This window comes from Paramormyrops kingsleyae, chromosome 8 (genome assembly GCF_048594095.1).
Source record: "Paramormyrops kingsleyae isolate MSU_618 chromosome 8, PKINGS_0.4, whole genome shotgun sequence".
NCBI lineage: Eukaryota > Metazoa > Chordata > Actinopteri > Osteoglossiformes > Mormyridae > Paramormyrops > Paramormyrops kingsleyae.
In genome coordinates, this window is record NC_132804.1 from 6728377 (window position 1) to 6751027 (window position 22651).

Below are 22651 nucleotides of genomic sequence, written 5' to 3' on the forward strand. Positions count from 1 at the left end.
TATACTTTCTGCTGATACCCTGAACTGCCCGGACCGACAGACTCTGCCTGCCCCAGAGAGACATGATGGAATTGGGCACCTCCATGTTTCAAAGAGGATGCAGCAGCGCTTCACCGCCATCGAGCCAGAGCACTGCCGCGGTTTTTCACTTTTTTTACGTCAGACTTAAATTCTCATGTCAACAAGGCAGACCTATTTGTTTCTTAGCATTTGCTAATTATAGTGAGCTGTGTGCTTAAATGAAAAATAGGCGGGGGGGGGGTGGGGGTGGGGGGGGACTTACACATAATGGCCTCTGTCTCAGATGAGCCAGTGTGAGTGGAAAGCCCCCGCCCCACTCCACCCCCCATCTGAAATCATATACTGACTCATAAAGCAGTTTTCTTTACAGGCCATATATAACGCGAGTCTCTCTGGACGGGAGGGATTGACTCGCGAATGGATGGACCCGCCTTGGCACATTTCACAACGATTTCTCAAAAGCGGCCAGGGCGGCGTTTTTCACGCCGCTTTCACCCGGGCCGGACCGGGTCTCCAGGCGGCCGTGCCCGCAGGGCTGGGTTCCTGCTCAGCAGAACACGTGCATGGACACAGTGTCGACAGAACCTAAGCAAGTTAACAAACCTGCAAAGCTCGTATTATAGCGGGCTGAACGATCTAATTAACAAGAATGCCGACCTCTTCCTCGACAATTAACCGGTCTGCATAAATTACAAGGGAGGCCATCCACTAATCAGTGTAATGAATCAATCTGATAATGCATTCCTCTCAGCCACAGATCACCCTCTCCCTCTTGGGCTCGCTCAGCCCCCCCCCCCCCTCGGGCTATATCCCTGTGCCAAGCTGACGTGTTGCTAGGGCCATTTTTGGGGGCTTCACCCCCCCACAAAGAAAAATGATTTTCATTAAAATCAGACCCCCCTAGTAAAGGCTTAGCCTCTTTTCATAATTTAGTTAGGAAAACATTGCAGCTTGCCGCTGAAGAACTATCTTGCTTCCAACCTGAGAATTCTGCATGGGAGGTCCCATCTCACAGGTGTTAAGTGTGAGCAATTCGATTGTTGTATAAATGTGAGAGAGATTACACAAGAAGCCGTTAATATTAGCCTCAAGATGGCTTTCTTATGTCACCGTGAAGGTAATGTAATTTCCATAATGAGCGGACATAATAACATATTGTAACTCTTGGATTAAGATTTCTATTAAGATACTTTCCGTGATAAGCTTTGTTATAGGAGGGTATACAACGTGGCATCATTAAAAACTCATTAATAACAAATTGATATGCAATCTCTCAGGAAAAATGGCACAATTAAATCTAAGTAATAATCATGTTATTAAACAAATTAATCTTGTTAATCCATGTTAAAAATCCATGCATTCATACACCTTCCAACCGATTACATGGCGCTGGGTTACGGCGAGACGGCAGCCTATCAGGGCAGAGGTTCTGAAATGTTTTGATCAAAGGTCTGTATCAGATTTTTGTTCAAAGTCAGAGGTCCAGATTTCCAATAACAAAACAGCATTTCATGAACTTCGATGTATTAACAGTAACTTTAGACATTAATATATAACAACTTTTAAACATTTGCTGATTGTTTCCACTCTCTGATGGGAGGGGGAGTTATGTGTGTGTGCAATTTGGTGGTTCTACGTTCCATTTTTGTACTTCAAACCAGTCTTTTTACATTAACCATATTGATTCATAAGGTGCATTATGGGCTGGATATGAATTAACTTGATGTTTGCATCCAACACTCTGGATAGGGTGCTGGTCCATTACTAGATGCACAGGTGCACCATGGGAAACTTAGAGATGACAATTCTCATAACTGCACTGGAAGGCAGCAGGCCAGCCTGGTGGGCGACCCAGTGAACCTCCACGCCACCCGATGGTGAAAATGATGACGTAGGAAGTAGCACTACGGCCTCACACTTCCGGCACTGTGGCTTTAACTCCACATGCCTGTGGTCCAACGAAAGTTATTTGGTGATGGTGTTTGGTGACAGCAATCTGTGACGAGCACCACACAATGCTAGCAGATAAGATGGAACAGCAAAGGACCAGCTAGGATGCTGAGATCATCTCAGATCACAGTCTGCATTAGATACTATCTGTTTTATTTGTTTTGCTCAATTTACCCACCGCTGTTATAGCAGGATCCATAACTGAATGTACCTTAAGGAATAAATGCTTAAAGGCTACGTTAATGATCTTTCCCATAATGCTCTGCATTTTTTCTGCAGCATTATGCATCGATGCCACGTGGACGAGCTCACGGCTGACGAAACGCGCACCGGATCTGGAGTTTTAACCTATAGTCTGGCTGACATCAGGCTCTGAAGCTGGCAAGTCTATGCTGTCTGTAAGGTCTCCCTGACAGCTCTATGCCTTGCAAAATAATGCCTGTGTCTTTTCAGTGGGAAGAAAACAGTAATCTAAAAAAAAAAGAGTCAAAATCAATGGCCTGTCAACATGGTGGTTTTGGAAACTTGTTTTGGAAACTCCTGCTGAAAAATTTATCAAGGACACCAAAATAAAGGGAATAGAGTCTCTGTGTTCACTTTAAAAGCTGAGCTGGTTTTCTGGGTGTATAACACTTGTATATATATATAAAAAAAAAAACAAAGAAACTTTCATCATACATTGCATCGATCCCATTAACTGCGTGGGGTCTGAATGCCCCCAAAGGAGAATAAGAGAATGAGAGAATAACTGTATCTGTTTGTTTAGTCACTGCAAGGTTGCACTGGAGAAGCAGCTTTGGAGGATGGGTGCATGCACATCTGTTTATTTTGTGTAAAATAATAGTGGTTTTGGCTGGAAAACTCTGCAAACACAGCAGCAGCACTATGCAAAGTATTGCTACTTAGCCTTTGCTGGTCGAGCGTGACTTCACAGAAGCGGCGTGTCAGAGGGCGATCGGCTCTCGCTGATAACGAGGCCGTGAGAAAGCAAGGGGCAGAAATGTCAGCCGCCGCATCTGGCTCTGCCTCGGCCGTCGCACCCAAGTATTTTGTTTTTGGGTCGGATTGTGTTGTATATCTGTCAGGATGTGCTGCTTCCTTGAAAGATTAATGTGGCCGCCTGGCCGCAGTGCCTTAGGCCGGCTCCTCTTATCGGTCCGTCGGCCCGTAGGGTCCGCGAGGTCTTAGATAGAAAGCAAACAGGTTCAGCAGAGCTGGCAGCCCACAGAGGCCCAGATACAGGGAGAGTCTCCAGGCTCACAGCCATCCACATCCTACACGACCTTTACAGTAGATGTCCATACAGACTTTGCTCGTTTAGGGTCTGAGACTCTCCACAGTCACTGAAGTCACATGAAAGCAGCCGTGTTTTTTGTTTTTACTTTGTGATATCTTTATTAGTATTCATTTTCATTATGTCATTCATTTATTTGTCTCTATTTCCTACACCACTATTTATAGTCTAGCAGGGGGCAAACATGTATGGGAAGTCATTCTAGCTTTGATTAATTTCTAGAGGATATCACAAATTCAGTTTCCATCTGTTTAGAATGCAAATTCTTGGTATCAGAAATTTAATTCTAACTAGTCATAATTCCACTTATCAGAAATTCTATTTAAGCTAATGAGATTCAAAACATTTTTTCTGTTTCTTTTCAATGGAAGCTGTTAAATACCAATTTCCGATATCAGGAATACACATTATAACTAGTTACAACTGAAGTTCTGTTATGAGTCATTCTATAATCTGGGATTCATTTCGTATCAACCAAAAAGTGAAGAAATCAGTTAACTTTTTTGCTAAACAGTCAAGATGTTTCCACAACATACCCCCATAATGTGCTAAATGCATTAGTTGCCAAGCTCAAGCTTAAATGATTTTTGAAATATTTCAATGAAAGTGAAAATTCAATTCATTATTTTGTGAAGTGTTACAGACAAAAGTTCTGTCATAGATGACAAGAATGATTTGAAAAGGTCAACTTTAGCCTGCGCCATCTGAATCTGCCAATCACGTTCCATTTTATTCGGCCCATCGGATATTATTCTGCAGAGTATTTGTAGTTGCTTGCAGAAGGAGGAATGTTACTTTTTTCTTATTAAAGCTCCTTCTTGTTAAAATGTACAGTATCTATTGTCGCTGTGTTTTGCTGTAATGTTAAGTTGAATAAGTATCTTTTCTAGTAGTGCTTAATTAACTCTTTGATAGTTAGCTAGCTAACCAACATTACTGCTGGCTAGGAACAACTGTATCCACTGATTTGGTAACCGAGGTCTCAATGTAATATATAAATTAAACTTTATCATAGGTATGTAAGTACATGGAAAACAAGCAATTTATAGTGTTCGCTACAATCCACGCTTTTGGATCTCCGCAGAAGGTCTTGGAACATTTGCTAACGCTGATATCAGCGCAGGGTTACCAACGGCTAGACTGAGATTTTCAATTTGAGACGTCTGCACACACATGCGCACGAATTTTCATGTACGTAACAGTTTTATTACCTTAAGAAATAACAATAATAATAGTCTGTAGCAAAGCATGAGAGCGGAGTGGAGCGGAGTGGGCAGAATTTGGTCAGAGCACAGAGCGGTTTTTTAATTAAGGCTGGCGCGGTCGCTCTGTCTCGCTCCAATTTCGCTCCGATACCGCTCACACTACGACTCTGAAACGTGCCCAAATCTACCCAGAATTCATCTGTACAATTATGAAGACTGTTACACAAATTGGCCGACATGGAATTCGCAGAGTATTTCACAAAGGAAACTGATAGATTATACGAGTGTACAATTCTTATCAAAGGTATAGATGACAATAACGTAGAGCAAGAACAACAATGTGGTGGAACCTTTTCAGTGAGTAAAGATTCATTTTGGACTTTTCTCAGAAGTCTACGGCGGAAGCCAGTGCAAAACGTGAGCAAGTTTTATATGGTTGTAGCATATCAAGTCTATAAAGTAAATAAAAGTATAAAATCCTATAAAGTAAATATTGGTAATCAAATAAATTAGTTTTGTCATTCAAAGTAGGTGTAATAAGATTTTTTGATTTCACGTAACGCTGTCAGTGAAATTTTATTTTGTAGAGAGCATCATCTACAAAAAAAAAATTGAGGAATTTAAAACGTGGATGCTTAGCCTGTATATTCTTTAGGCTATCAAGCCCACTGATTCCTTTATTTTTACGCCTATTTTTGTGTGGAATGTCATTGCCAAACCTGTCCGTTGTTGCCTATATATGTTGTTTAAAAATAAATATTTTCTGTTCTGAGTGGCAATGTTGCCGTTGCTCATATTTCTTTATGATATAAGGCTTCGGTTTAAGGTGACGTTTTTGTTAGGCATGCAGATTATTTCTCCCTCTTTTAAATTAGAGCGAGCGTGGAGCGATTTGACTGGAGCGGGAGGACATTTTTGTGGAGCGAGGAGCCGGTGTTGAGCGGAGCGGCTTAGTGTGAATTAGAGCGGAGGAGCGGGCGGAGCCAACAGCCTCGTGAGCGAGGAGCGGAAATTCTCACCGCTCCGCTCCGCTCACATGCTCTGGTCTGTAGGGTTTACAAACTCCTCCAAAGCTTTTGATATAGCTAATTTTAGGTTTGTAATAGAATAATATAGATTTGCCATAAGATTTCTTGCATAAGGACCAGAAAGCCACATGTGTGAGAGTTGGTAACCCTGTCAGTGCTCAATATAAAGTTACCTGCATGGTCAGATAATGTGCTATAATTCACTTAAATTAGTCGTACACAACCATTAACAGCTTGGAACAATTTCTGGTTCCAAAATCAAAGTTTACTACCAGTAATTCAGTTAGAGCTGCTCTTAGCTTGAATAACCAAGCTTCAGGACCGGTGCTTTCGGGCCGAGTGGGCAGCTACTGCGGGCAGTTCAGGCAGTAATGTTACACCTTCCCTGTGGGCAGCTACTGCGGGCAGTTCAGGCAGTAATGTTACACCTTCCCTGCCCATTTCACACCAACTCGGTGCAGGTCGCTTCCACCTTTGTTTGCAAAGTCAGTTCGTTTATGGTTTGGTAATAATCTTTTAATGATTTTTCTCTTTAAGGAGCACCTTTCCACTACATTTCTGTTCATGTTACTTCTTCTGCTCTTAAGTTGTTATATACCAGTTCATGAGTTTGAGTTCCAAATTTGCCTTTAATATGCCAGTAGATAAGCTGGTGTTTATGTGGTTTGTGTTTGTTTAGCAGACACTTCTATCCAAAGCACCTTACAGAAATCACGTAATAATAATAATAATAATAATAATAATAATTATTATAATAATTTGTCTTTCCTGGTTAGAGAGATGACATCATAGTTCACACATACAATATGAATATGCCCAGGTGACCCCCCCTATTTCTCTGCTCACACGCCACTACTGCACTGCTGTATAGTCTATTGTGTGACATGGTGCCCACCCAAATTGTCTAATTGCCCCCCGCAACCTGAGCAGTTTAGATCCGGGCCTTTCCAGAACCTTCAGAAGTCCCCTTTCTGAAACCGACACAAGCTTGTGACAGAAAGTGTTAAAAATACTTAAATGACTTTGCACCTCTGCTTAACAGCTTCTCACTTCTCATACGAATTATCAAACTCCTCACACCTGTAGAAATACGTACAAATCTGCACAGGCCCTAAACGACAGTCTTCTTTAACCTAATGGTGGCTTAAGATGGCTACCCAACTCAGCTGAAAAGCCTGATTATCACTGTTGCATAATTCATATTTTCTTGGAAAACCTATGACATCAAACAGCAAAAAAAAAAAAAACAAAACATCAGAAGTTCCCCAGGGATTCCTCAAATATGCATTTCTGAGACAAAATAAGTGGTAAATTTCCCCTGCCCTCTTAGTCAACATGCTCATATGAATCGAACAGATTTTTGAGAATTTGAAGAGTTTTTAATGAAGAATGAGTGTGAGTGAAAAACATGAGTCTATTGGGTGACATCACTCATATTTAAAGGACAGAAGTGACGTTAATAACAGACGTCCCAGCAGGGGTGTGGAATGAAGGGCCTTTATATTTCTACACAAAAACATTCCCTGACAAAAGTGAACAGCTCCTGCAGTCTGATTTGCAGTGCTGATTTGCAGTGCTAATTTGCAGTGCTGATTTGCAGTGCTGAATACCGATTCTAAAATTGCCAGCCTCCGCTGCTGCTTTAAAGATCGGTGGCATAAGAGCGTAGATTGCAAGTTTCTGAAAAAAATGACACATCTCTTATTTAAGGAGCATTTCTTTAAAGATCTCACATGATCTTGTGAATCTCGCATCTCCAGACAGGGTCGTCTGCCTCTGTGTTTACCTGGCCCAACGTCCTTCACTAGACGGCGTGAAATAATGAGTTCCACAAATGCCATCACCCAAAGAAGTGCATAATTACCGAGTGTTAAACCGGTCACCTCCATTTGATGGATGCCCAGGAAACAACAGACATATGGATAGTTTGTACTGAGACCTGAATTCTAAATGCTCTGACTAACAAACTGGCCTCACACCTCACACCAGGAATTCCATCTTTGGCTATGTGTGTATTTTACTTGTTCATCCTCTATTTCTCTGCAAATGGAAACATGCAGCCATAGTGTGTGGATTGTGCCTCTCTGTGGACTCCCAAAGTGTCCAGTGTGTCCCCAGTAATGTGACCTGTGCTTCCTCCAGTAAGTGACAGTTTTACTGTGACCATTTACTGGATAAGCAATATGGAATATGGATGAATGATTTGATGTATTATTTTATAGCTGAATCAGCACTTTTTCAAAAAGGGTACCACCCATCTATCCATTCATCTTCCATACCTGCTTGTCCTATTCAGGGTGATGACAGGTTGGAATCTTTCCCAGAGGCAATGGGCATGAGGCAGGGAATAACCCAGGATGGGGTGCCAACCCATCGCAAGGCTCACACCCCATTCACATCTACGGACAAAGTGGTAACTCCAGTTACCCTCAGCATGTTTCTGGACTGTGGGGGTAAACGGGAGAACCCGCCGAAAACCCCACGACGACACGGGGAGAACATGCAAACTCCACACACATAGGGCTGGTCTCCATACGTGTGCTAACCACCATGCCACCTCTCAAGAGGGAACCAGTACATACAGTACCAGTCAAAAGTTTGGACACACCTATCCATAGAAAGGTTTTTGTGTACTCTTTTCAACATTTTTGAATACTTAAAACATTTTTTAAAACATAAAAACTAAATAAATAAATAAAGTAAAAAATATATAATAAAAAAAACACTGTTCAAAAAAGTATAAACCAAAAACATAAGAATTTCTTTGGAGGGGGGGGGGTCTGTGGGTTGGGACTCAGAACGTTGAAGGTCTGTGGGTTGGAACTCAGAACGTTGAAGGTTTAAATCCCCGTGGTCGGTGGAGTGATTCCATCACTGGGTCCTTGAGCAAGACCCATAACCCCAGCTGCTCCAGGGACTGGCTGATCCTACTGTCTCCTCTAGGCCAGTTTCATGAGGTGGCCTTCTGGGATGCTCTTCCAGCTGTCTGAAGGAGGTCCCACATATATGCTGAGCACTCATTGGCCACTTTTCCTTCACTCCCTGGTCAAGCTCCTCCCAAACCAAGTCTCCTGTGTTTAGCTCATGTGTCCAGATCATGTTATGCGACACTCTATCACTCTCCTTTGTAGGCGGGGCTGAATGTCCAAATTTCTGACCGGTATTGTATAATTAATAATGAATATACAAAAAAAACAAGTATGTGCAAAAACAAGTCAACCACAAGGAACTCAAGGTATAAGTAATGGTGGAAAAAAATTGAGTCAACCAATCAAAGCTCCAGCCACTGTGACAAAATCTGAGAGACTCTCTTCCAAATAAAGGTAAGAAATGAGGTCTGACTAGCTTGTACCTATACAGAAGATTGTGAAGCACATGGCACACGACCTCAGAGGACCTCCAAAAAAGTACCTGCTCATCAGTGTGTAGAGAGTTATAAAACGGCCACAAAACAGTGGGGGATTCACCCATCCACTTTACAACAAATGGTTTACAGCGGGAGAAAATTTAAGACCACGGTGACACTACCCAGATGGGAAGATCCTTCAGAATGATCCCATGGGGCAATAAGACAAACTGCACTGGAGCTTTGAAGACTCCCAGAACAAATTCCAAGGATCATCCTTTGCTGCAGCTCATGTCCACAACACAGCATAAGACGAATAGCAATATCACTGATGGGAGGTCTAGCAGGAAGGAAGCGTTCTTAAAAGAATAATGCCGATCAAAAGAATCATATAGGCAGACACATATTCCTGGAAGTTCTCCAGATAGGTGAGATGAAAATGTATGTTTTTTTGTTGTGTTATTATTAGCCAGAACCAAGCAAATGAGAACCAAAGAACCAAAAATGTTCATGGTTAGTACGAACTAAGCCAGTCTCTATACCATTTTCTATACCTGTAAGGGCTGATTTATATTTGACGCCCACAAAGAATACGTGTTTCATCATGGCCGCCAGCCACTATGCGTCATAGGTGCACGACGCATAAGCGAGATGCAGTACCACAAAAAATTGGGGTGGCAGTATGGTCACCTTTTGTGACTATGTGTTTTGTAGTTAGTATTAAAGTAACATCTGATTTTTTATGAATTAATGGCCGGAAGAACTGTATACTTTCAGAGGCAGGAGAGAAAATATTGTGAGCAGGATTGTGTTCCTCTGTGTACTGTGCCTTCAATTTAATGGCAGTTTAAGGTTCTAAGAAAGCAGTTTCATGTGTATGAAGTACAACGGAACTCTTACTTGAAATTCTGACTTGCCTGCGTTCATTAGCAACGTTATTTTTCAGTACAGTTCCGGTATATGATTATAAAATTCGCCGAGAGCTTGGGGTTTACGTTCCGCTAGAACATTTATATTGTTATAGGAAACAAAACTTAGCAAGCTGTGCAATTTTAATGCCTGCTCCTTTTGAGGATTATCTAGTGTATCTTTAACATTAGTTTAAAGTGCACTGCCGCAACGTTTGCATGAGCTCTTCGCGCAATCCCTAATCATTTTCGTACTTGACTCCGACTCCAACTCCCCTGGATGGAAGGTATTATGGCAGCTCAGTAAGTAGAAATGTTGCCAGTTACTCTCAGAGTCCAAAAACGGAGCCCATAGTATCAGAAGGTTTGCCCGTGTATGTGTATGTGTCCCTGTAATGGATATGGTATTTGATGATTTGCCAGTGTATGTGTGTCCCTGAAATGGAAAAGCATTCCACTAACAGCATTCCCATTCCTTGCTTCCAGGAATACACCCCAGGATCAATGTGAACCTGACCAGGATAAGAGGCTGGGAGATGGACGGATGCATGCATTGCTCAGGCCTCTGTCCAGGCACTGGAGGTGCATCCAAAATACATAAATCAGTGAGGGATATATACTGGATTTTGATGAAAATCTACCAAAAAATATTCTTGTGGAAATGTTGTTGGAAATGACAGAGGCAATATCTAAATATCCAAAACTCACTGGGCACATTGTGGCACTGTGATGCATATTTTGTATCTAAAACATGAAATTACTATCAACAACAAAGAGCAAAACATTTCAGAATGTTGTTTGAATGCGAATATGGATGCAAAATTAGTCTAAATTTCATTTAGACTTTTTTGGGGGGGGGGGGCATTGGAAAGTGAGGCCACAGATTTAGGTGTGCTGTCCATTTTCTTGAATGAGAAATAGAGTTAAAATATAACGAGAATTGAATTCTAAATTGCCCTTTCATGTAAAAACAAGCACAATAGATTAATGCCAATTGATGCAGCTACAAATGTTACATCAAAGATTAAAGTAAAGCAGAAGGTCATGACAACTATTATATTACATGCACTTCATAGAGTTTTGTATTAAAATATAATGTAAGAGTAACAGTCACATAATCCCTGCAATAGCAAGGTAACCTAAAATCGCCTCACTCCAGTCATATCTCAAACATGCTCATCACGGCTGTTGTTGGTAACACAAGGTAGAGCTGTGTTAATGCAACACTCAAGGTCAGGTGGGGGTCGATAATCAGCTATGCAGCTGAACGAATGGGGATAGTTTCTGGGCTGGTGAGGATAACCATTTGACATGTCACTGTGGGAAGGGATTATGACCTCAGGATGGTATAGAGCAAGACAGAGCTGATGACCTGGAGGCTTTACGTTTCTCTGTGGGCTTCTAATTATGTGGGCTAGTACAACAGAACCATGTGACACATCCCCATAAGAAAGGATTATATTCTCAGGATGCCATAGAGGAAGAAAGATGTGTAGACTTGCGGCCTTTGGTATTCTCTTTCCTCTCTAACAATGTCCACGTTATGTTCTGTGACTGGGCTAAGACCCAGATCTCATCTGCATGGACCAGGCTGGAGCGAGTGTTACTGAACCCAGTCCTTGGAGACTTCCAGATAGTCCATGTTTTTGCTCCCTCCCAGTTCGGGGAGCTGGGAGGGAACGGAAATGTCAACTGGATGGCAGGGAGCCGAGGAGTAGCAAAAATGTAGACCATCTAGAGGTCTACGAGGACCGGGTTGGGAAACAATATATTAGGGTGTCTGCATCTCATGGCTGGTACCATGAGGAAGAATCATCAGAATTTATGCACACTTAAATGGAAATGTCTTTGCTCACTAAAGTCTTGCCAGTATAGGTTTATTTTAAAAAAATTCTCTCCTGAGGGGACAATAAGATAAAACATCTGCTTCAAAGCTTGGCATTTCATGTTTATGTATTTATTCTTCATTGTTTTTTTTCTGTTTGGTTTTGTTTTTGAAATTGTGGCACGGGGAGACATCGGCTTTGACGAGCCAAATCTGACGAATCTCTTTATGAGTCATGCGTCGATTTCGACATAAGCTGCTGCATCTGCATTTTCAGATGTAATGTAAGCAGTAATTTGCTGAAAGGGCGAGTGCGTGCAGACTGTGAGAATCTCACACCATTATTGACACTCTGTACTGATAGAAAAATGTCAGAATTTGATTGATAGTCACTGCCACTGCCAGAACAAACTGTAGAGCAAATTTTCAAAACTCATGAAGCTCACACAGAAATTTTCTTGAAAACATAACTTGTCGCCTGAGTAAGTTTACCTCTTTAACTCAACAGAGGTCTAAACCCTACCTGCCCACCTCCCCCCACAAAAAAAAATTAATAAAAAAATTAAGTGAATAAGTAGTGGAAGTGTCCTGGAATAAACATATTTATAGCATTATAAAAGGGATAATTATACATAAGAGCATTTGCTGAATATGTACAGTACTCCCAATTTGTTATTTATAAGATATCTCTTACTTACTGGAGGGTAATTTATACGCTCATACGTGTGGCTGTGTCTCCTATGTCTTCATGTTCTTCATCACTGAGAATGAGATGTTTTCCCTTCACTGCTGTCACAATCCAACAAATAACCCCACCACTGGTTAAAGAGCCAGACTCCGATTTCTATTCACCTATGAGATAAATATCTGCATCCACCAACATCTGAAATGTTTACTGGTTTACTGTATGAGAAAGCAAAACTCATACAACAATAATTAGGTTCTGAAGTACAGCTGGGCTCACACCCGACTTCACCTCGCCATGGGAGATACACTGCCCCCCCACCCCCCACCCCATGTCTTTAATGCACTTTATCCTGAACCTGGCCTGCCAGTAACGCTAAAGCCACGATACTGTAGCCCTTCATCATACCCTTTCCTGCTGCTATATATCTCTATACGTACATGTTTGCATTTGGAAAAACACGGGTGCCAACTCGTACGAAAAATTAATAAAAGGTCTTCTGCCGTAATGCCACTACTTTGATAAACAAGGAGCATGTTCTCATGCCATATTCAGCAGTAGAAAACAACACAACATTAAGCCTTACTTACAGAAAAAAAAACTTCAACCACAAACACCACCACCGACTACAACGACAATAAAATAATAACAACAAGAAGAACAAAATCAGCAGGAGGCTGCTGAACAACGAGCACCAGAGGTCAACTCCCATCACAAGAGTCTCGAAGGAGCAGAGATGCTGAGACCAGCTTCTGTAGAAACTTAACAGCATGTCATTTATTTATTTTTAAATGGCTTACTGCTTAAGAACTATCTCGTAACACATTTCTCATCCCTTATGTTGTAATTTATTTATATTTTTAATTTGCACTTTTAATTTAAGATTTATTAAATTCACAACCCCCCCCAGGGGCTGTGCTGTATAAAAATGAGGGAAAAATATCTGTTGCAGATACTTGGTTCTCTGTGATTATTATATTATTATACTTATTTAAAGCATAACTGTGGCAAGCATTCATATTTTGACAAAAATCTTAATCTGCAGGTGAGTTGTAGCTAAAATGTACTGGTTTGATTGAGGGTTGGAGCTTCTGCCTGGAGAGTGATTGTGTGAGAGTGAGAGATGGGGTGCTGCGTAGAGGACACCCTGTCTCTCTGCCCTCACTCTCATAACCATGCCTGTGATTTGGTGCACAGGGGCTGTGTAACAAATACCAGGAAGGTAATCCTTACGTAAAGTATGCCTCATTTTCAGAAATAATGTTCCAGGACAAACACATCCACCACAGACCTCTGAGGTATCAAGTTTACAGAAGACAACGTATTAAAAAATTCACTGGCAAGATTTCTGTTGTAAGGAGTCATTCCCTGAAGAAAGTACTGCAGCATCATAAACAAAACTCTATCTATGAAAACATATTGATAAAAAAAAAAAATCAGAACAAAAATTATGCCAAACTGCACATGTCTTATCAAATCATTGGTTTTATGTGATCATTTTAGTTAGACTTTCAGCAATTCAATTATACAGTACAGTAATTTATATTTATTATTATTTAGATTTAACAACATTTTAATATTTTCAATACTTAAAAATGAAATCTCAAACAGAAATCTAATTACAAGTTTTCATGATGAAAAATATTTTTTTCTTAGTGTGGTTAATAAGTTTACATAATTTCTTCGAACTAATTCTCAGTTTACTTCCTTAATTCATCTCTACTAATTCCTTAGAGCAAAAAGAAAATTACATTTAAAGAGAAAATCATAAAGATTAAAGATTTTTTTTAACCTGATGATGCTGTTTATTATACTGATTATTAAAAATTAGAAAACAAAACAACAAAGGTAACATTATAGTGTTATAATGTCGTACTTATCGCTATAATGTTATACATTCATCAGCAAAATCATGAGGAGTTAGTCAAGCTGAGAACAGGGGAAATCAACGTCAGGCCAAACAAAAGGTCTGCAAGACATTATCAGTCGATCGCCTAATTCCTCAGAGCCACTGCGGCTTCTGGGAGGTGTCAGTGCTCTGATTTCAGGCCCCGATACTGAAGCGCTCTTCGGGCCACAATTCTGACCACATGAAAGCCGGCTAGCAAAGTTCCCAGGTGACCTTCACCACATTCTTGGTGAGTCTGATAAGAAGCACCAGACGCTCTCAGACACTTTGATATACTGATGTTCCAAAGGTTTTTTTTTTTTTCCCTTTCCTTCTTTTTTTATTTTTCGCTATTTTTGAAACGAATGTCTGGCTAACAAAGATAACACCCGAATTTCTGATTTTGAACAAAGCTGGGAATTCAAACAAATGAATACTAATGAACTCAATGTCTGTTTCAGGAAGGTGTGACATTGCCTTGGGTTGGACACACCTGGCAACTTCATTAAAACAGTAAAAAAGAAACCTAAGTATTATGGGAAATTTTATATCTTTTTTTAAGTTCCATATAAATCATATAAATTAATATTTACCTAGATGAATCATTTTTTTAAATTGTGAAATGATAAAATTACTATTATTTTCAGACCTGTGAACTTAAGTTCTATCCTTGCAATCTATTAAAAGGTGCAGATGTATATCTCACTTCTCATTCGTTAGGCCTGTACCATTCACCAATCACAGTGTCCCATATAGCCGGCACTAGACGAGCTGCCTTCTGTCCAAAAAAAGATGAGGCTGGGGACACAAAAGAGAGAAACCAATACCCAGAGCCCCTCCCCTCCAGCTCTGGGAGAATGGAGGACCGGCCAGGCCGAAAAGCTTATTGATTCGAAGGATTCATTCTTGCCTCGGAGGGGTTGATTGAGTTCGCTGCTGATTGCATTTTCGGCCGGGATGACAGCGAGTCGCCTTCGAAGGAGACGGGCAAAATTTTTATTTTCAGGTAAAATCCTACTGGGAAAAAGTGTTCATCTGAAATGGATATACTGGCTGGTGGCTATAACTAACAGCCAAATGTTGGAATTGTCTAGAGGCAAATAAGTGCTTTCTGTCGAGCAAAACCTTGGCTGTTGATATCAGGCTCCTCAGATCTGTTTTCACACAAGACGTACTCGAGAGGAATCCCACTGACCTCTCTGGAGTGGTGAAATACAAGACCTCAATTGTTAAAGCTATATACATCTGCGTGACTGTACAGTATTTGTGGCCAGCTACTCTACTATCCGTCTGTCTGTCTTATGTTACTGCTTATCCACAGAGTTCCACAGGACACTCTGGACGGAATGCCATTCTATTGTAGTGTACACAATTACACTCACATACAATGGCTCACCATAAGCTTCAGGATTGCAGAAGGAATCTTGAATCTCAAGAGGAACCTTGCATAAGGTGCCGTGGTAGGGCAGTCCATCATAGGGCACCTACTCTCACAGACAAGCACATGCTAAAGCCCATTCAGAGACAAAATTAACCAAACTGCAAGACTGTTGGAGGAGATCTACAGCAGGAGAAAATCTGTTCAAAGAAGGGAGGTATAAGGTCACATGGCAACCTCTTATCCATCGATATATCCATACATCTTCTAAGCAGGTTTTTTGGTCGTTGTCTTGAAGGGCCAGGGACTTGTTGCAGGTAGGCCAGACCACTAGTTTGGGGAATGCCCTGAATTGGATGTCAGCCCATCGAACCTACCTTGTCATCGTCATCATAATCATCATTGACATCATGATCATAATCATCATTGTCATCATCATCATCACCTTCATCATCTTCCTCGTCATCACCGTCATGAACATCATCATCATCATCAGCAGCATCATTGTCATCATCATCATAATTATAACTTGTGTTTTACCACACATGTGAGATGTACAATGGAACAGTATTCCTTTAAAAGGCCCATGGCGGGAGCCTGCTTCTGTGCTGGCAGTTCATACCTTTGCCTTCTCTCACAGCTGGAGTGAGACTCTTTGTCCTCCTTCAGGAGAAACATCTCAGCCAAGAACGTGGCTGTGTAAATATGATTCATCCTGCCTGAATCCCTGGGTACCAGCGCCTGCAGTCTAATGCTACAGGTCAGACAGGACGTTCCGCTTCTCCTCCTCACACCTCCCTCACTCCAGACGCTCCCAGAGGCAGGAGGGGTAGCGTGTCGGGAACTTACTTGTACACTTCTTGATCCCGGATCCTTTCTTGAGGGCGTGGCGGCTAAGCTTGCAGTTGAAGTTGTTCTCCCAGAACTCGGCAAACCAGATGTTCCTGCGGTTGTTGTCCAGCGTGCGGCTGATGAAGTAGCGATCAAAGCCTGGGTATATGGGAGGGGGGGTTCATTGGAGTGTGGACACCCCCATCGCCTCACTCACATTGCACTGAGACACTGTCAAATTCCAAGCTACAGTGGGCAAACGATTGTGAATTACTTTAGGTTTTCTGCTGCGGGCCACACGCTGGGACCTGACTTAATAACCGGCAGGTCTAATGGCCTTGGAGAGCCAGTTATTACAATAACCTTCAGCCGATTGTTTAGTTACGCACCCTAATGCCGCGGAACCACCTGGAACGATTTCCTGACACGCGACAACCTGCGTGTTCTTTTCTAAATGCACTTATAATTTGAAGAAAATGTTTTCAGAGAGAACTGACCGCATAAATCCGTGACAATCACACGTCAGTCATATGACATTCACTCTTACATTCACCAAAGGCCTTCCCAGTTTTTTTTTATGCATAATGGACACAATTACGTCAAAATACATAGTTAATGATCCTTTAAGGGAGACTTGTTTGATGCCAGATTGTATTTGAGCGCTACCAGTCTTCTACGGGCCCTCGGTGGTGCTGGCGGGGTTCTGTACCTCTGACGGTCGTCCGCTTGGGCAATATGGTGACTGCCCCCTCCGCCACCTCCTCCTGATGTAACACCGGTGAAATCTTGGAGCCCCAGCTGTCGGAGCCCACCCACAGGAAGTGACCCGTCTGATTGGCTGCCTTGGCCGCTTGCAGGAGCCGCCTGGGGAAGGGGAGACACACTCATCCAGCAATCTCTATCAGCGCAATTAGTGTTTGCTAATAAATTCTATCACCAACTTAACCACGGCTTAGAGGTTTTGTGTATTTGCGATGGACCTAAATACTGTGCTCTCTTCAGTAAGACCTTAACCTGACCCTGTACTGAACAGGCGTATACAGAAGATGAATAGGTAATTGTACTGTGCTACCTATGACACTCATGTATTATTAAGATCAGATAGAATGCTCAGCCTCTTCTCTGTAATGAAAATTGGCGATTTTGGCACCTAGTTGATTAGTTAGATTGAACCAAGCTTCAATTTCCCTCCAGTGAGCTCTCCTGTTTAACTAATTAATGATCTGTACAAAACAACAGACCCGTGTTCGCATTCTATTGTTCTGTTATCTACCGGCCCGGAACGTGGACGCAGTTTGCTGAGTTGTGCTTATTTTTAATTGATGAAGGACACTTATAAGAAAACACCACGAAACAAAGAAACCATTAGCAGCATTCACAGGAAAAGGCCCCTTTGTTCACAGGGTAATAAATACTAATCAAGGCGAAAGCGGCCCCACTGTTTCAGACAAGCATGTTATTTGTACACATCTTTGCATCTTAATTTCTGGCAAAGTGCCCTACCATCCTGCCTATGGGCAGCACTCACTCTCAGGGAGAATTCTGACTAAAGGCCCCACGGGAATCTATCTCACTCACAAAGCTAGGAGACCCGGAGACTGATAGGTGAGGCGTTGTTAGGGACTCGAGCTGCTGGTTTGGGGAGCGGCAGCTCCTGAGCTTGGCAAATGAATTCTTTCAATATGAAAGAACGTTCAATCGAAAGGAAATAGTTATTTATTTTCTATTGCACTCTCTTTTTGTTTATTCCTTTGTATTTAAAACAACAAACATTGCAGCTTGGAGTAGACTAAGTATACAGTAGAAGGCCTCATTACGATGATGACAAAAAGAGCAAACTGAGGCACCGGGCAGTAGGGGGCGGCAGCGAGCATGAGGGCAGCATGTCGGGGAGGCTGTTCATAGCTTTAAAAACGGGAAGGAGGCGAGGTCCCGACACAGCACTTTGTTAAGCACTTTGTTAAGTGATGTTCAGTAACAGTGGCACCTCCTAGCCCATCTTAGAGTACGAGCCTGTCGTACTGCAGGCATTCACAGGCATAGATAGATAAAAGCTCACGCCAACTAGGAGACTAAAAACAAACTTGTGAGAGAAAAAGTGACTAATTAGGTGGACAACAGCAGTAATACACTGACTCATGCTGTGTTCACGTTGCTGTGATTTTAATCTCTTAAACTATTTAGCTGAGTAGTTAGCACTGGAACTTTTCATGTCCTTGTTTGTGTGGTTCTCCGAGGGGGTTAAACTGACACTGTCTGTGTGTGTCCTGTCGCGGGCAGGCATCCCAGTCAGGGGGTTCCACACCTCTTTCCTGTGTTTCCTGGGATAGACTCCAGGTCAGCTGTAATCCTGCACTGTACAGGCACTTAGGGGAGATGGATGAGTGGATGGATGGAATTCTAGAACGGCTAAACTTCTTGAGTTAAAGCACATGTTTTAAGCTAAGGCCTTTACTGCACTTCAATACAAGCCATTTATAACTGATACATACTGGGCTAGTGGCAGCTACTTATTCACATTAGAATCGTTGTTGTCGTGTCTGCTGTAATTATTATAATAATCAGCTATGTTTATGTTTATGAGTAATTATGCATAACACCTAAGTCGATGGACACTGAAAGCTCTCCCCATTTTAAACTCTAATTTAAAATCATGAATGCCATTTAAGCAAGAGTTTTCAAGCACATTTTGTAAATTCTAACGTATAGAAAACAAAGCAGTTTTTTCTTTATTTGAATGAATTAACATTTTAATTTTTGGCATGAATCTGACAGGCAGTGCTGCTCTGGTCCAGCTGAGACGCATGGCGTTTTCGGGCCGGATGGCGCACGGCATCATGGGAGGGGAGGAGCCGTGGGGGTGACTTTGATGAAAGGGCGGGGGGACTGTAAACAGAGAGCAGCTGCCTGGGCATCTGCAGCGAGTGAAACGTGCAAGAACCTGAAGGAGGCATCAGGCTGTGGAAAGTGCTGCAGCAAAGGGAAGCGGCTGGACAGCAGAGACCAGGTTCTGGAGGGATTAGAGGCTCCGGTTACCTGCTAATGAGGCATAAGTGAAGCAAAACAACCATCACCTGATTTCTCTCCAACCACGCTTACCTATGCCTACAAGAAAGAATGAAATTATTCATCGGTTTGCAGTAATATATTCTTATTTAATGTCCAGGGTCATTATTCTCCATCTTTCTTAACTCACTGTATCTTATCTGCTTTCCTAAGGATTTCCTTGCAAAATGCTACCCAGACCCCCTATAGATGGGCCTAGAGCAGAATCATACCCCCATCAGACTAGGGGTTTTACCGAGTCTTAGGCTAACACCTCTCAGGTAAGGACCCCTGCGTTTCTCTGTGTTGACTCAACACAGTTTAATCAATGACTTTCAAATCTCCGGTGAACAAGGTAGTTTAAGTCCTTATGCATCTAAGAGGAAATGGATAAACTTTTCATAAGCAATCATTTCAAAAAGGAACAGCGACTCAGACGCCTAAATAAGTTGCTCACGTCATTCCATCTCCAATCATCTTAACCCCCCCCCCGTGTTGTCAGCCCCACTGTGGGCACACAGTCCATAAATATACATATGAAGAATTATGAGCACTAGGTCACAAACACCTAACTGCTGAATTAAATTATATATAATACTCCAAACACCTGAAAATGCTTTTGTTCAGTGGCTACGTGCCACACTTCTGATGGGAATAATGTCCAAGCACACCCACCGGCTTTATTTTCCCGTCGATTGCATTGGTGTCACCCAGTAGGCGATGTGGACACAACAGTGGGGGTGCGTGACGACACACTGACAAGCTCGGCTTCTCACCTTCACTCACACCCCCCCCCCCCCCCAAAAAAAACAGTTTTGTCTTCCCAAGAATGACAAATTCCTTGTCATCATCATACACTTCCAAAACTCTTAATCTTTACGTACACCCTAAAGTAACATTTTCCAAACCTCATCCGATCATCAGATTCCCCCTCGACCTTCAAGAAACACCTCAATGTCCTTCTGTTCCAGGAATATCTCTACCAGCCTAGCAGCGTTCCATATTCTCTGAGTGCCCTTAATGTTGCACATTCTGCTCACTGAACAGCCTTATCAAATTCTTTGTTGCTTTATTTGGAAGATATTGTATAGCTCCTTCTCCAATACTGCTTACGCTTACACACTGGGCATTTACTGGAAGCTCGGCCCAGCCACACTTATGGCCGCTCGACTCCAAAACGGCGTGTGCGTTTCTAATGTGCTATTTGCCTCACTTTGGAGAAAACCACCCGAAAGTAGGTTTTCGAAAAGTGTATATTTGCAGTTGATTTAATCAAAAAACACATGAATGACATTGTAAATGGTCTCAGATTATTGGTGCTGGGTTTGTGCTGAGTAAAGTCATATGTGGCAGTTTGGGATAAATAGGTGAACTATGTAAAAATGTCACAGCATGTCAGATTACCTCAAACGTGGCTGACTGGCCTCAGACTCCAGGGGGTTAAATACAATTATATCCATAACTAAACTGTAAACAGGCAATCTGCAGTATACTAATATGCAACAGAGCCCCAGTAGCTCAGAAATCCCACCTCCCTCGTGATATTCACCCACCCAAGCACGAATCCCACCCTCTCCTGCCTGCCTCTTTAACCGCAAATTGCACTATTGGTTTAATTTGCACTACAACAGTGAACAGTGTATTTTTTTCATTCTGCACACTAATCCAGTTAACATTCTGTTCTGCATCAGTGGGACTTGCATATTGTTCCCCGCATGCTGGTTTTCCGTGTGCTGCAGCCATTTTTTGCACTGATATTATTTATTACTTGTACAGTGGGCTTTCAGTTGTCTTCCGTTAATCTCTAATTTTTATTGTGTTTTAGTTTTACTGTAACAACTTGGAATATGAAGAACTGCATGTAACATTTACACACATAAATGTTTCTCCGTTTGTCTTGTAATGTTTTGCCCTATACTTCATATTTGGCACCTGACTACAAATAATTATGGTATGTTCCTACATACTGGTAATAAAGTGAGTTCTGGAGAATATTTTCAATTGTTTGCATTTGTGTTGCTGTGTTTCAATAGTGATGCATCTTTGCAGAAACTTGCATCAGAGCAAAGAAACATAAAACATACTGTAAAAAAACTGAAGGAGGCATACACTAAATGTATAATTTAAAAGCTCTATCTATACTAGAGAGGAAGAATCAGGGGGGGGGAATTATCAGTCAGAACCCACCAGCCTGGTCTTGTTCTGGATCGGGCCAGAAAGGTCTGGGATTGGTCCCAGCAAGGCGTGGATCTCATATATAAGCTCGATTTCCGGGCACCGGGCAGAAGAGCAGATGCAGTAGGGGAAGGATGCTTTGGAGGTCTATGCTCAAACAGCCATGATGGCTACATCGGGGGGGGGGGGGCAGCCGCACCCGACGCGTGTTAGCCGGGGGGTGCACTGGCAACACAGACCTTCATCCCTTTTTTTCCGACCAGGACCTACAGTGCCGAGAAATTTCCATTTGCCAGCAGTGAAATGAAGTGCTGTTGCTGGGCTTGTTTCAAACCATGGTGTCTGTGTGGCCATTCTCAACCCAGCATGTGTATTCTGAGGTAGGACTGGTTACACAAGAAAGTCTGAGCTACGTAAATCCAGCGTTGTTATCTTACGAAAGTCATTGTAAATGTTCGGAAGTACGTGTCTCGAGTCGTGCCTTCCTGTTTTGTTTCTTTTTTTTTTGAAGCGGGTATTAGTCACGCAAAGATGACTACAAAACAACACATAAGCTGTCAGTTCCGTCAGAGAAACAGAAGGGGAAACAGCGAAGATTATTCTCAGATTTACCAGGCTGGCTGCAGCAAACAAAGGTGAGAAAATGGCACATGGAGAAAACAGGATGTTGGATTCCGAACCTTCCTCCACCTTGGGACAGGCAAGGTCAGGTCGCGACCCGCTCGATCCAGAGCATGCAGGCTGACCCAGCTCTGAACTGCAGCCCCCACCTATGTTCAGACTCCCATTTCTTTGACTCCTGTAGCTCCTCCCCACCCTGTGCTCACTAACTACACCATGGTTACACCAGACTTGGAGGTGACAAGAAAATGTGGACTTTATGTATTTTCTGTGACACTGATGAGATGTACAACAATGACACAGGGTGATGGAGGTGGGCGTGGCTTAGCGCTCAGGTTATGCTGGTGATTGACATCCAGCTAGTTTGGGTTAAAGATGGTTAGCTGGGTGGATTCAGAGTGGTACCCAGATACCATGGCTAAAATTGCCCACTGTGGCCCTATGAAATCAA

At 42.3% G+C, this 22651-nt stretch overlaps 1 protein-coding gene across 2 annotated transcripts in view; it reads right to left on the reverse strand.

The window, feature by feature from the left end:
* The window catches only part of LOC111855051 (metabotropic glutamate receptor 4-like), a 253692-nt gene that overhangs the window by 55343 nt on the left and 175698 nt on the right, over positions 1 to 22651 (reverse strand). For both annotated transcript variants that reach the window (XM_023833665.2, XM_023833666.2), the window contains exons 5-6: positions 17069 to 17223; positions 16378 to 16518 (exon numbers count right to left, since the gene is read on the reverse strand). In XM_023833665.2, coding sequence (XP_023689433.2) covers positions 16378 to 16518; positions 17069 to 17223 — 296 coding nt within the window. The remainder of the gene's footprint in view (positions 1 to 16377; positions 16519 to 17068; positions 17224 to 22651) is intronic.